Genomic DNA, 13,951 nt, shown 5'->3' on the forward strand with positions numbered 1-13,951 from the left:
GAAATTGAAAGAAATGCTTCAAAATGAGTGGTGCTATAAGTATAAAAAATAATATAAATTGATGAAAAGCAAAAAAATACACATTAAAACCCTTTTGTCAATTTCACAAAAAAAAACTTTTGTAAAAAAAAAATCATTTTAAAATTTTTGTAAATTAAAAATCTCATTTTTTTTTACAAAACATCTCTTTTTATTTTGACAAAAGGCAATTTAGGAAATTTCTTTAATTTCCATTTTAAAATTTTTGTAAATTAAAAGAGTAATTTAAGAAATTTCTATTTAAAGAAGTCTTGAAATGACATGTTAAATTATTATTACATGTGGACCAATTAAAATTATACACCTTAACAGTGTACCGATACACGTCCACATAAGATGTGTACCGGAGTGTTCACCTTAAAAAAAAAAACCCTCCTATAGAAACCAACTACGATATATGACATGTGACATGGCAAGTAGGAGCACTAATTTTTGTTCACGGCAACTAAATAACCAACGCAACAAACAACATGTAAAGCCAAAAAAAATTATTATTTTATTGGCTTAAATGCAGTTTTGGCCCCCCATGTTTCACAATTGTTTGATTTTGATCCTCCACATTTTAATTGCTTGATTTTAACCCCCTAAGTTTCACAATTGCTTGATTTTAGCCCTCCAAGTTTCAATTGCTCGATTTTAGCCCCCCAAGTTTACCCCCTTTTGCATTTGCTAGCCCCCATTGAATATTTTGATTAAAAATTGGTTATGTGGCATTTTAAAATTAAATAAGTATTTAAAATAAATAAATAAATTACAAATTGTTTTTTATTACAAACTAAATTATAATTTTTATTTTATTATATGTAGTTTGTAAAATAATTTTGTTATATAAAAAAGTAAAAAAAACATTTTATGAATTATTTTTTAAAAACTTTGTAAACTTTTTTTTAAATAAAAAATAATTATTAAACTTTTTATTAAAAAAACAATTTTTAATACATTTTTATAAAAGCAAATATTATTATTTTTTAATTAAAACATATTTTTAATTTTTTTAAAATGTCACATAAGCAATTTATAGTCAAAAAAGTCAACGGGGGGCTAGCAAATGCAAAAGGGGGTAAACTTGGAGGGCCAAAATCGAGCCATTGAAACTTGGAGGGCTAAAATCAAGCAATTGTGAAACTTAGAGGGTTAAAATCAAGCAATTGAAATGTGGGGGGCCAAAATCAAGCAATTGTGAAACTTGAGGGGCCAAAACTGCATTTAAGCCTATTTTATTCAATCAACTTTGAATCAAAACTAATTACAAATACAAAAATATACATATGTGGGGTCAAACTTTGGTTTTTTTTATAAAGAATCAATGTTAAAGTAAAAAAATATTTAAATGAAGTATAAATTTTTTAAATCCTACCGATCACTTTGGCCCTATAAAAAATAACTTAGTTTACTCGTTTTTACTCCATTAAAAATGCTCTTAAGGAACTGTTTCTCCTTTGTAAGTTTTTTTCCATAGATAAAATGTCATAAAAAAAAAATTAATAATAAAATGTAACAATGAATTGATGCGGTAAAAGATACGGGACGCAACCGATAATCTATTAAAAAAAATAAAGAAATAATAATGGTGGTGTAATGTAATAAGGGGAGGGAACCGGAATCCCTAGAAACCCAGAGAAGAGAGTTTCGGACAGAGTTGAGTGTTTTGTATCTATCTATCTATCAACACACAGCAGCAAAGGGTGAAGTGAAGATGAAGCAGTTACTGACAAAGTCCCTATCGGTTTGTTCTTTGCCAACCACTCTTCAACAACTTGCTTCCCATCAACCCAAAGGTACACTTTCTCTTTCATTTTTCCCACTTCAAATATTGTTGGATTCTTATTCAGTTTCGGAATGCAAGGATGACATGGCTATGTAATGGTTATAATTAGTTCTAATTTACTAAAACCTAATGTTTAAAATCAAAAAATTTAGTGTTTGGTGTGTACAGTACAATATAATACTCTCTGATAGTAACACTCACACTATTAAGTTCAAATGTATAACAATTTTCTTGGACTTTAACAACCTCGTCATTATGACCCTGTTTGGATAAACAACTTAATTAGCCGCTTATGTACAAGCAATTTCTATAAATAATGATAAAATAAAGTCAAACTAAGCTTATTTTTCATAAGCTATCCTCTTGAGCTTATGAAAATAAGCTGAAATCAGCTTATAGACATGTCATAAGCTGTTTCCATAAGCTCTTCCAAACAGTCTCACAATTGTTTATGCCAATAGATAAGCTCAAATAAGTCAATCTAAACATACCCTAACTCAATTAGATTCTTTTTCTCTAGAGCTTATGAAAATAAGTTGAAAACAACTTACAAACATGTCGTAAGCTGTTTCATTAAGCTCTTTCAAACAGTCTCACAAGTGTGTGTTTATGCCAGTAGATAAGCTCAAATAAGTCAATCAAAGCATACCCTTACTCAATTAGATTATTTTCCATGACTCAATTTTTTTTGTATATTCTTAATCTGTAGTATTTCAATTGTAGATAGATATAGTATTATAGATTACGTCAATAGTAATACATGGGAAAGTTTTTTCCTTTTAAGCTTACTGAATTATTTTATGAATAGTTTGGGTTTGGTAGGTGTTGCAAAGGTTGTACTAAAGAAAGGGAAGACCCAACTCTTTAAAGATGGCAACCCAATGGTATACAGTGGAGCCGTTGATAGAATTATCGGTAGGCCGCCTCCTAAGACTGGCGATATTGTTTTGGTATCAGATGGCACGGAGAAACCAATAGGGTGGGGCTTGTACAACTCGGTTTCTATGTTTTCTGTTCGTCTCATGCAGCTTCAAGACGAAGCAACCAGGTTTTTGTATATGATTATTCATTCGTCGCTTTTTGTTTCACCATAGCCTGTTAACGTGGTATTTAGTTTTAATTTTTTTATCACACAGTGATTCAGCATGTGCATTAAACATGGAGAAACTGCTTGAAACAAGAATTGATTCTGCTGTTGAATTGCGTACAAGGTTGGGTCTTCCTTCTGTCCATACGAATGCGTATCGTCTAATCAATAGTGAGGGTGACAGGTGAGAAATCAATGGTTGAACTTTTCCTCCTCATGTTTCCTTTTGTCAACTTTGAATGTTCCTATACATCACTGAACAGTTAGTTCTTTTGAGTAGATCCATGATTTTTTTTCTTTTCCATTTTCTAAAACCATACACTTGCACTGTTTTTTCTCTATTGCCAACAAGAGGGATGAATTGAGGAATGTAGATGCTATACCGCCTTTTTTGTTTGAACATATTTCCTTTTAGAGATTTATATGTTAAGTAGGTCGGACACAAATAACCACTCTTTTATAGTTTTTAAATGATAATGCTTCCAAGAAGTTCATTTGGACGATTTTGAATTGGGTTTTTCTGGTTTCACGACAGATTATCAGGATTGATAGTTGATGTATTTGGAGATGTAGCTGTAGTAGCATCATCTGCTGCTTGGGTTGAGAAGTACAAATCAGAGATAGAGGCATGTATCCGGAAAATCAATTATATCAATCATATAAATTGGAGACCGTCTATTGATATTTTAAAGGAAGATGGAGTTAATGTGTCTGATTCAAAAGAATTGCTTTCATCTACTTGTCCTGAAAGAACAAAGGTATACTGTGATCCGTCCAAATGTTGTTCTTCAAAATTTTGGACAGTTTCTTTTTTCTATTTACTTCTCCTAGGTAATTATGACATTGCACTGGATAGTCAATCAATGCCGCTAAACAATGGTCTTATTATTTTCTTCATGTATTTCTATTTTGTTATTGCATTGATGTATAGTACAAGGTAAATAGAAGTAATATGTCATGACTCATGAAGTTAAAATATAGCTGAACCAAACAACTTTTCTACTCAAAGTTTTAATTTGAAAAAATTAGAGGTAAATATTATTTATTTTATGTCTTTTCAGAAAACACACTCAGGAGTCCTATTTTGTTATCCTTACATAATGCAAATTATATTTTGCACCTTAGCACATGTTTCCATAACTAAAAATCCGAGAAGATGAAATGTTGTGTTTTTTTTTTTTGGACTAATGGTAACTGAGATGTGAAATTTACGAAGTTTGAGATTTCACATGTTTGTTGTCCTCATCTGTCAGATTATGGAAAATGGAATTGTGTACACGATTTCACTGAAAGGACAGAAGACAGGATTCTACGCAGATCAGCGCGAGAATCGTCAGTTCATATCGGGAATTTCAGATGGCCGAAAGGTTCTTGATCTTTGTTGCTATAGTGGTGGTTTTTCTCTAAATGCAGTGCGTGGAGGTGCTCTAAATGTCACTGGTACATTCTATGTCGCTATTTCTTTCTTCATTATCATTGTCTATGATTGACAATATACTATTTTAAATAATTTGGTTGTTTAGAAAGAAAGGAAGCATACACATACTGAGAGTTAAAAACTAGTTCAAGAAAGGTGGGCCCAACCCAACACGTCATAATAACCTAATAACTATTCTTTGCTACTTCAGATTGGATTGCTTTAAACTCGATGAATTTCTTTTCCCTGGCTTGAAATAGTCCAAAAGTAGTTTTGAGATTCATAAAGGGCAATAGAAAATTTTCTACATTATAACTCGGTCTTTTTTGCTGGAATATGTAGAGGGAGAGTTTAATTGATCTGTATTGTATTATTGTTGCGAGTAATATCCAGTAGACTGATTTAATAAGTTTGGTTATGTTGACGATTTTGTTAGGTGTTGACTCATCGCTGCCAGCTCTGGAGCTTGCTAAAGAAAATGTTGTACTTAACAACATTGATCCTGGAAGAATATCCTTTTTGAAAGAAGATGCAACTGAATTCATGAAGGGTGCTCTTCTGAGAAATGAATCTTGGGATATTGTCATCATTGATCCTCCTAAACTGGCTCCTTCAAAAAAGGTATTGATCATGACTGCAATAGTTATGTTTTGACATACTTTGAGACTCTGGCTTCCTAAAGAAAAGAGTAATTGGGTTTCTTTTGTTTGTGATATAGTTTATTTGCTTTTCATTTTTATCTTGTGATTCATATCTCTTAAATTTTATATTGGGCCTAACTCATCCCTACAAAACCGGCTTGTAAGGTGAGGGTTGCCAAAGCTATATAAACGCTACACAGGCCATATCTCTTAGCAATGTGAGACTAAATCCACCCCTTCACACCCAACACAATGAAGGTGTTGGAGGCTGCAATGAAGGCAACTCAAATGCTGCAATTAGGCAGATGGGGGCGGACCGCAATGAAGGCAGAATATCCAACACCCCCCCTCACACTCAGGCCCAATGGGCCTGAAGCGTGGACGATGCGGGAAGCCCAACAATAGATCTAGGATAGGCTCTGATACCATGTCAGATTTTATATTGGGTCTAACTCATCCTTACAAAACCGGCTTTGTTGTTTGTGGTTGAGTATAGGCCTCCCAAATTCTAATATGGTATCAAAGCCTATCCTAGATTCATTTGTTGTCTGTTGTGGACACCTCCCATATTTGGGCCACCCGTTGTTGTTGATTTCACGTTCCAGCTTGTTCAGTTCTGGACGTGAGGGGGTGTGTTAGAAGTCCCACATTGGCTAGAGATATGGTAAAGATAGTCTTTATAAGTGTAGTGCAAACCTCAACTCTCAAGCTAGCTTTTGTGGTTGAGTATAGGCCTCTAAAATTCTAATAATATCCGATAATGCTAATTGTCAACATTACAAAATTGGTCATTGTAATGGTATTATTATGTGAATTTTGTTGACTGTGTGTATGTTTGTAAGTATGAATTTCTCCATGTCTCTCTGCATGGTGCAACAGGTTTTCTTCTATCATGTAAAAGCTGTGGTCTACTTGAAAAGCGTCTACTTCTTGAAAAGCTTCACATAAATTGACCTACTGCTACATGTTCACCATAATTTTTGGCCAAAAATATGTAAATATAATAAAAATTTCCATTTTCAAGTGATTAAATATATTCTCTGCTTTTGTCAAAAAAAATAAAATAAATTCTCTGATACAAACTGGGTACTTCATTACATTTTTATTATAAAGAATAGGTAAAATCCCTTAGTTACAAAGGTCTGCAGCCTCCCTGTCCTAAGGACCTAAGTTGTGTTGTCAAATATAGGCCATCGGAGCCACAATCCTATCCGTTAGTTTTGCACTGCCTTTAGTGGTTGGTTGGTTCCAATTCCAACAACTGCACATCCATTGAAGTGTTGCTATCTTTGCCCATTGATGTTACAACAGTAGCAATAGGCTCACTTGTTTTAATCTACTATTACCACCAACCAAACTGTAGCAGTTATTAGGCGAGAAAGTGACCACTTGTCACACATTGACACAGTTAGTTTGGAAACACTAATCAACTAGAGCTGATGGGACACATACATATTTTTACTGCATTGGAAATAGGATTGGGGAACAGAGTAGATCAAGGCTTATTATTAATTTTTATTTTATGAGCCCCAAGTTTGGTCATTTGTAGAGAAGACTTATAGCCCGTTAGTTTATTAGATAGAGAATCTTTCCATAGCTAGAGGTAAAGGGAGGGAGACTGAGGAAAACTAATACATGACAGGGCTTTATTGCTTAGATTTATTGCTGACTCATATAATAGGAATGGTCTTTCATTGTTGTTGATTCTGCATGTGATATTTAATACCTCAAACTATGTAATAATGTAACCAGTGCTTTACTTGAATTTATTTGGAACTAAAAGCGATTCCAAAAGTGAAGATCTTGAAATTTATTTTGTGATCTGGTGTTGTCACCTAGGTTTTGCAATACATTGTTGCTTCTTCTCATTTTCAACTTTCAGCTTTTTGTCTTGGAAACTGTAATGTTAATGTAAATTGTATTATTTTACAGGTTCTACATGGTGCGTCTGGTATGTACAGAAATTTGAATTCATTGGCCATGCAACTTACAAAAAGAGGCGGTCTTCTGATGACCTGTTCCTGTTCTGGAGCTGTGACCCAGAGCGGAATTTTCCCGCGTATCCTACAGGTATTGTAGGTCCTATTTGAAATTTATTGCCTGTGCATTATTCTATTATTGTTATAAATAATTTCTGACTGGTCATAAATTTAACTAACGTGCATCTTTGTCCCCACTTTAGCAAATATAATGATAATATGATACCGCTGTGCTATTAATCTATTTGGCCAATCATTGGCTTGGGAACTTATAAATTAAAGTAATAGTCACCGCGCACATAATAACATAAAGTTTATTAGTGAAGAAAAATGATTGAAAGACATGATTGATTAGGTAATTAATAGGATGCTTGTGGAGCAAACAAGTGGCTGGATTTCCATCACACATTACAGACTATTATTATGTTTTGTTTGAGAGTTAGGAGAAAAAGGGTGAGGGGGAATGCGGAAGGAAAGGGAAAGAGAAGAAACAAAACGTATTTTTGCTTGAATATTTTATGTGAGATCAAGTCTACGGTGCACAAGTTTTTCACCATGCACAAACTTGTTTTGACCATTGGATCAAATGAGATGTGACATATTGATCCAATGGTGAGACATTAATCAAATGATAAGGACAAACTTGTGCATGATGAAATACTTGTCTCACTTGTGCATATTAGACCGTCTATACGCGAAGGGAAATGAAATGGAGTTATCCATTTAAAGACTATAAATTGCAAATCTAAGATATAGTTATCCGTTTAAAGAAATAGATAGTATGAGTTGAAAGACTAGTACTTGTTTGTCAGTGCAGATTTTGACTTTAGATTGCCTCAATGCTTTAAAATCATCATTGTTGAGTATTTGACACAAATGAGTGAAAATCTAGTAGCTCATATAACCCCAAAAGAGTCAAGATCGACCAGTGAGATGATGGGGGATAAGGATAAGCTTCATCGTCCAGAGGGAAACAGCCCAGATCACGTTTGCATTTGCGCTAGAGGGAAGAAAAGTGATATACCAGATTGTGGATAGCTAATGTTTTGTATCACAAAGTAAATTTAGTATAAAAAGATAATACGAGAAAGTTTCTACTCCTTTTATTTTCACTCATTATGAGTATCCACTACATCAGTCTAGTGTGACAATGGAAGTTTTTTATACCATTTATCTGTTTGCAATAATAAAGTCTTGAAGCCTTAAGTAGTATGCTTAAATCAATAGACATTTTGTTAACAAGTTTAACGGATAAACATTTTACGAATATTTTTTTTTCTAATACAAGTTAATGAATTATTACATTTTCTGGTTTTATTAGAGTGCAGCATCTATGGCAAAGAGAAAAATCACTGTTCTAAGAGATGCTGGAGCTGCCTGTGATCATCCTATTGATCCATCGTACCCAGAAGGCACATACCTAACCAACATTCTATTGAGAGTTTCATGAGTGTTGTTTGTACTGTTAGGTTCATTCATTTAATTTCTTCAATGTAATTCTATATTTTGATGCAATGTTGCGGAATTTCTTTTTCAGTCACTTAGAAGAAAATCTGCTTACTCAAATCAGTTGAAAGAAGAAATAGGATTAGGTTTTATTTATTTAATTATTGATTGTCAAACTGAATTAATTCATTCTTGAAGCCAAAGTCATAATCCTTTGCCAACTGCCAAATGATGAAACACATCTGACATGAAGTTGGGATGTATTGTAATATTAATGAATCTTTCACAATTACTTTCTTAAACATGTCTTTGGATTATTGTCAAGTTATACCCCTTCAAATCATTTTTATAAGAAACAAAAGGCAAAATCATCAAGATCAAAGAGTAGTTGAATGTAACCAAAGAATGTTAGTTTTTAGTTAATAAATAAGCTTATACTAATTAAAATTTGTTGCTGCATTTCATTTTTTAGAATATCACATTTAGTTTCTTCATAACTTACATTGGTAACATAACTTCACTTGCATTAGAACATCTCATTTTAAGTGAACTATTGTTTGTTTATTAATTAACTTGCATTAAACATAACTTACATTGGTGATGTATTTCTAAACAATATCTACCTCATTTGAGTGAACACTTAAACTCCTAGAATAGCTTATTAAATAAGCATTGAATGGATCTATTTAAGCAAAGGCACCTTATTATATTGCACTCACGCTATGCTTTAACAAGTTCAATTGATTGAACCTACACTATCTATGGCTTGATTATTTATGTAGTTCGATTATGATCGTCTTAATTCAAACGATTTAAAATATAATCAACGATCTCACAAGTTTAATGTTCGGAGGCAGTAAAAGAACATTCAATCTCTTGTATACATTTCTACTATTTTCACTCGCTAAAAAGCCAAAAAGTATAGACAAGAATGTGATCCTCGATCGCAAAATACAAAACAGTCAATTCTTACGCAGAAGACGGAAAAGTAAAAAAGAATTATTTTTGGGCAATAAATACTCCTAATGTCTGAAAAGTTATTTGTATGAATATGTATTAATAACATTGATTTACAAAATAACACAGCCACTGTAGTATGTAGAATAATAAAAATACACAAGGCAATCCTGGAAGATAATGCACAACTAGCTTCCTCTGCTCACTGCCCTGCTGCATTCCTATTCCATGACAAGTATGATGGATCGCCAAGTTGCCTATAACATAAGAATCAAACAGATTAGGAGCTAATAATATTCAAAATTGGCATTGTGCATGTTTGTTGAAATGAGTCTGTCAACTACTACTTCAATTTCAACTGATATATAAGGGACTGCTTCGGACAAAAAGTATATTATAGGGATTAAAACATCAACACCGTTCAATAAAAGAGCTTAAAGACGTCAACATTGACGCATTTCAATAACAGTCAAATGATTTAAGATTTACTTCAAAATTTACAGAGATGGTGATTTAATGATTTCATCACAAACTTTCAATCAAAAGGTTAGCTTTGTAAAACGAAAAGTATATTTAAACTCTTTTTTCTCAATCTACCATATGTCAGAGACGAAAACTCTCATATCAGAAATTTTTCATAAATACACACTGAATTTGAAATGCACTCAACATATTACTAACTCGAGCAAAATCTGTAGTTTATAATCAAATTGACTAAAGGTGAGCTAATGAATTTGAAATGCACTCAACATATTACTAACTCGAGCAAAATCTGTAGTTTATAATCAAATTGACTAAAGGCGAGCTAATGAATTTGAAATGCACTCAACATATTACTAACTCGAGCAAAATCTGTAGTTTATAATCAAATTGACTAAAGGTGAGCTAATGAATACTGTGTTGGTGAGTAAGAAGTAAAATAAGCAACTATGTGCAAAGAGTGAATGCATTAACACCATTTCTGATCAAATCAATATACCAGAAAACCATGTACAAAGGAATTTGCATGGTACAAAGAAGTAGATGATTTTTCTTACCTTGGCTTGACAAAATATACAATAGCAAAAGCCATTGCCAAAAAGAAACTCAATCCTCCAACACTGAGATAAGCAATGCCAAGGAAGTCATTCTTTCCACCAAGCCAACTAGTAGTTGACAATACAAGTTTCTTCTTGCCACTAAAACTGTATGTGTTGTAGTTATTCTGCAATACCACATTTATCACATCACCTTTCTCCAAATCCACCTCAATCTTTCCATAAAGCTTCCTAAAAGTTGGCAAAGCCGCAGTTCGCATCCAAACGATAAGATCCTCTTGCTGACTCAACTGTTTCATAAAAATTCAAAAAGTGAGTAACTTATCTCATTGATGCAAGCAAATTGAGAATGTCAATACAATCACAAGATGAACAGTGGAATACACCGGAAATCATGAAATCAGGAACAAAAATATTTGCTTTTACAAAAGATTGATCTATGATTTCCAGTGCATGTCAAGGGATTTAGAGGAAAGGAAAACCATAAAATTATTTTAACCGGAAAGATTCTAATAGCTACATGCTAATCCAAATTCGGCATAATTCTATAAATATACAGGTTCATGAAGAAGATTTACCGGTATTGTTTCATTGAGACTAGCACCACCTTTAATAGTACCATTCTGGAAATTTTTAGGGAAAACATCACTTCCGAATTTGTGATCCCTATCACTCTTCCATGAGATTCCTTTCTTGTTCACTGTCACATTATTGTTGTTGCGCGAGAAGCTGTATGTATCATTGAACATGCTCCAAGCTATAAGACCACAAGGTACGATTGGCACTCCATCTACATTGCTTTCAGGGTCACAACCACTTGTTGAGTTTCCTTTTCCAGCATCCCTCAATTGCTCATCATTTCGGCTTTTCACATACCTATATATTTTTTTTTAAAATGAACGTATTTATGAGAATATAAACAATTACACAATATATTCTATGATTAAGATTACACCATTATACAACCAATCGTTGAGAGTGGAAATTGTGGAATGAAACAAATAATCCAAGACAGCAGAGAACATAAACTTAAAACTCATATGAGTATCTCTTTAAACTTAAAACTCATACAAATAGTTCATAGTTATCTCAGTTATAGAACAGAATCACAACTAAAACTCTAAAATTTTATAATTATTTGTTAAAATATTTCTCGCATTTAGATGGTAGTTTGCAAATGAACTTCATTTCAGTTGACAAACTAGCTATTTTTCTGCATTCATTTATTACTACAAACTGTCCAACTTTTTTCCTCAAACTTAAATGATATGAAATAATCCTGTTTTTCACGTTAGAAAACCATAATGGGAACACATGAAAGCGGAGCCAAAATAAATGTATTGCAAATAGGTGATGGTTTTGTTGAAAAGTTCATGGCATACACATATCTACCGCCTAGATACATTTCTAAAACAATGACAAGATGAAAGTCACTGGGCAAAGATATCCAAACAATCGGGGGAAGTAAGCAACAAAACCCAAAGAACGTGAGGTCATTGTCACTTCAAACCACTTTCCTCTGTGCTTGGTAAATGTGAAATTCAAACAGATAATGAATGCAAGATTCATGAGAAATAAAAGGGAACATACCGACGATGATTCTGGTAAAAGTTGTCAAGCTGATAGTAAACATAGATAGGAGACTTCATTCGCTTCTCAACCTATTCATAAGATCAACGTTTAAAACAAAAGAACATCAAAATTTGAAATCCACAATTCATCAATTATAAGAACAGAGTTAAAGCAGAAATAACAGATGAAGAGAAATTCGAGTCAAAGAACCGTACATGCAGCTCCCTTTTGCAAGTTTTATCGGCACCACTCTGAATGTATGCTATTTTGTCTGTCCAATTTGACGGCACACACGCTGCCTCATACCTATCAACAATTTCAACAACCTGATACATAGATAGTAATAACAAATTCAAAGTCAGCACAAAGAATTATACACATGTAATTTAGAGCTGTAAACAAAAACCAAAAAACAGTATGCGTACATCTCGTGAAGCAATAAGCGAAGCAACTCCAATAGGGATAAATATGGCGGTGACAATCAAGAATGCTGAAATAACCTGCAAGGAAAGTAATATACCATGTAAATAGACTTCTAAATGCATATAGGTTAAATAGATAATCACAATTCACAAACACTATACACAAAAAATCATATTTACCGCTTGTGGTGTTAGAATAGGCTTGCATGCTGGAAGTTCTTGTTGCGTAAACTTCGAGTCTGAAAGACATGAACATTTTTTCAAAGAAAACTCTAGTCAGCAACTTTGTTTGTAAGTAGAAACACATAGAACACAAATACAAAATTGTTGTCAAATCCAAACATATTGTCTAACTCATAAATCATTTATCTAACTTCACAACACATTCCTCAACTAAACTCAACCAATAATAATAATCAACATATCAAATAGTAAGTTTCAAAAACCATGAGGTAATATTTACTTAAACAAAGTCTTATGTCTTATATTCATGAAATAGAACTTCATAAAAGATAACAACAAACCAAACCCTTTCACTAAACATAAAAAAGGAACAAAATTTAAATAACAAACAGAACCAAATTAGAAAAATCAAAACATGGGCATGAATAAATTGAGCTCAAAACCCTAAAAAACAAGTCTTGATATGATAAAACAAAATTTCTTACACTTGGGTCGTTTAGTTTGTCTTCTATTAACAGTAGGATCATTGGATCCAGCGCTATTTGTTGCCATAACAGAATCAAACAGTTCCCTTCTTGAAAAAATAGTTGACCTTTTTGCAAAGAACTTGAAAGACGAAAGAGAAAAAATGATAATTAAAGAATGAATAAAGATTTTGAGAAGAAGAGAATGTTATAATTAAAGAGAAATGAGAGAGAAGAAGGGTTACCGGTTAAGCAGGTGGAAAAGAGAATTGACTTTGTATAAAGAAAGGAAGAAGGAAGGAGGTTTCGTGTGACAGGGGCGGCCGGTGACTCTTTCTCTCTCTCTCTCTTTGAGTTTCTCTCTCTATGTTTTGTGTTTATTTAGGTTGAAAGAAGAACAGAAGAGAGGAAGAAAGAGAGAGAAAGGGACAACAACAACATGAGGGAGAGACCAAAGAGACCAGTCAAATAAATACAAATTACACGCTTTGAATTCAATTCTGGCTTGGCTTATATATGAATTTTTGTTATTTTTCTTTTTCTTCTTTTCTTTCTAATTTTGGTTTTTATTTTTTGCCTTTTTCAAATGTTCTAGACAATGGACCTATAGCTGAAAGTTCAATGTCACGTTATTACATATATCATCATAGAGTTTAATTATTGTGCACCGTCGGTGTAAATCTTTTTTACACATACATTCAATGACGCGTTGCCACATCATTTAATGAATGTGACACATCATGTGTTTTTAATGACCATACATGATGTGTCGGTATATTATTGGACGCATGTGCAAAATAACTTTACACCGACGGTGCATATAAATTAAATTCATCATCATATAGTAGTAAATAAATTTACGGTAAAATAATTTATTTGATAGGAACATCGCATTTTATATAACAAAACTCGTATTCAAGGGGACTCGTCCAAATTCAC

At 32.9% G+C, this 13,951-nt stretch overlaps 2 protein-coding genes across 4 annotated transcripts; one reads left to right on the forward strand and one right to left on the reverse strand.

The window, feature by feature from the left end:
- Positions 1–1,582: 1,582 nt before the first annotated feature.
- On the forward strand, positions 1,583–8,538 carry LOC123897439 (ribosomal RNA large subunit methyltransferase I-like). 3 transcript variants are annotated; one of them, XM_045948083.1, is made up of 8 exons: positions 1,583–1,817; positions 2,630–2,855; positions 2,944–3,078; positions 3,430–3,652; positions 4,148–4,334; positions 4,748–4,932; positions 6,885–7,022; positions 8,253–8,538. In XM_045948083.1, exons 1-8 carry the CDS (start codon positions 1,736–1,738, stop codon positions 8,379–8,381), a joined length of 1,305 nt encoding a protein of 434 aa, XP_045804039.1. In that variant the 5' UTR covers positions 1,583–1,735; the 3' UTR covers positions 8,382–8,538. The 3 variants fall into 3 exon arrangements, with proteins under 3 accessions (XP_045804039.1, XP_045804040.1, XP_045804041.1); XM_045948084.1 differs by having other exon boundaries at positions 8,260–8,307; XM_045948085.1 differs by having other exon boundaries at positions 1,685–1,817; positions 2,616–2,855.
- An 865-nt stretch (positions 8,539–9,403) lies between these two features.
- Positions 9,404–13,492, reverse strand: LOC123897440 (ALA-interacting subunit 3-like). The gene is made up of 9 exons (XM_045948086.1): positions 13,258–13,492; positions 13,034–13,154; positions 12,546–12,604; positions 12,369–12,443; positions 12,159–12,269; positions 11,962–12,032; positions 10,950–11,247; positions 10,372–10,661; positions 9,404–9,591 (listed from the first exon to the last, which is right to left on the reverse strand). Exons 2-9 carry the CDS (start codon positions 13,098–13,100, stop codon positions 9,537–9,539), a joined length of 1,026 nt encoding a protein of 341 aa, XP_045804042.1. The 5' UTR covers positions 13,101–13,154; positions 13,258–13,492; the 3' UTR covers positions 9,404–9,536.
- Between the last annotated feature and the right edge of the window lie 459 nt (positions 13,493–13,951).

The sequence above is a fragment of the Trifolium pratense genome, linkage group LG7, assembly GCF_020283565.1.
Source record: "Trifolium pratense cultivar HEN17-A07 linkage group LG7, ARS_RC_1.1, whole genome shotgun sequence".
Classification (NCBI taxonomy): Eukaryota; Viridiplantae; Streptophyta; class Magnoliopsida; order Fabales; family Fabaceae; genus Trifolium; species Trifolium pratense.

Excerpts from the sequence above, each read along its gene's own strand:
- LOC123897439 (XM_045948083.1), top strand. The coding sequence starts at position 1,736 with ATGAAGCAGTTACTGACAAAGTCCCTATCGGTTTGTTCTTTGCCAACC. Across the intron at positions 3,653-4,147 it reads CTTGTCCTGAAAGAACAAAG|ATTATGGAAAATGGAATTGT; the intron begins GTATACTGTGAT and ends CTCATCTGTCAG. Across the intron at positions 7,023-8,252 it reads TTTTCCCGCGTATCCTACAG|AGTGCAGCATCTATGGCAAA; the intron begins GTATTGTAGGTC and ends TGGTTTTATTAG.
- LOC123897440 (XM_045948086.1), bottom strand. The coding sequence starts at position 13,100 with ATGGCAACAAATAGCGCTGGATCCAATGATCCTACTGTTAATAGAAGA. Across the intron at positions 10,662-10,949 it reads GTCTCAATGAAACAATACCG|TTGAGTCAGCAAGAGGATCT; the intron begins GTAAATCTTCTT and ends TTTATGAAACAG. Across the intron at positions 9,592-10,371 it reads GTATATTTTGTCAAGCCAAG|GCAACTTGGCGATCCATCAT; the intron begins GTAAGAAAAATC and ends CTTATGTTATAG.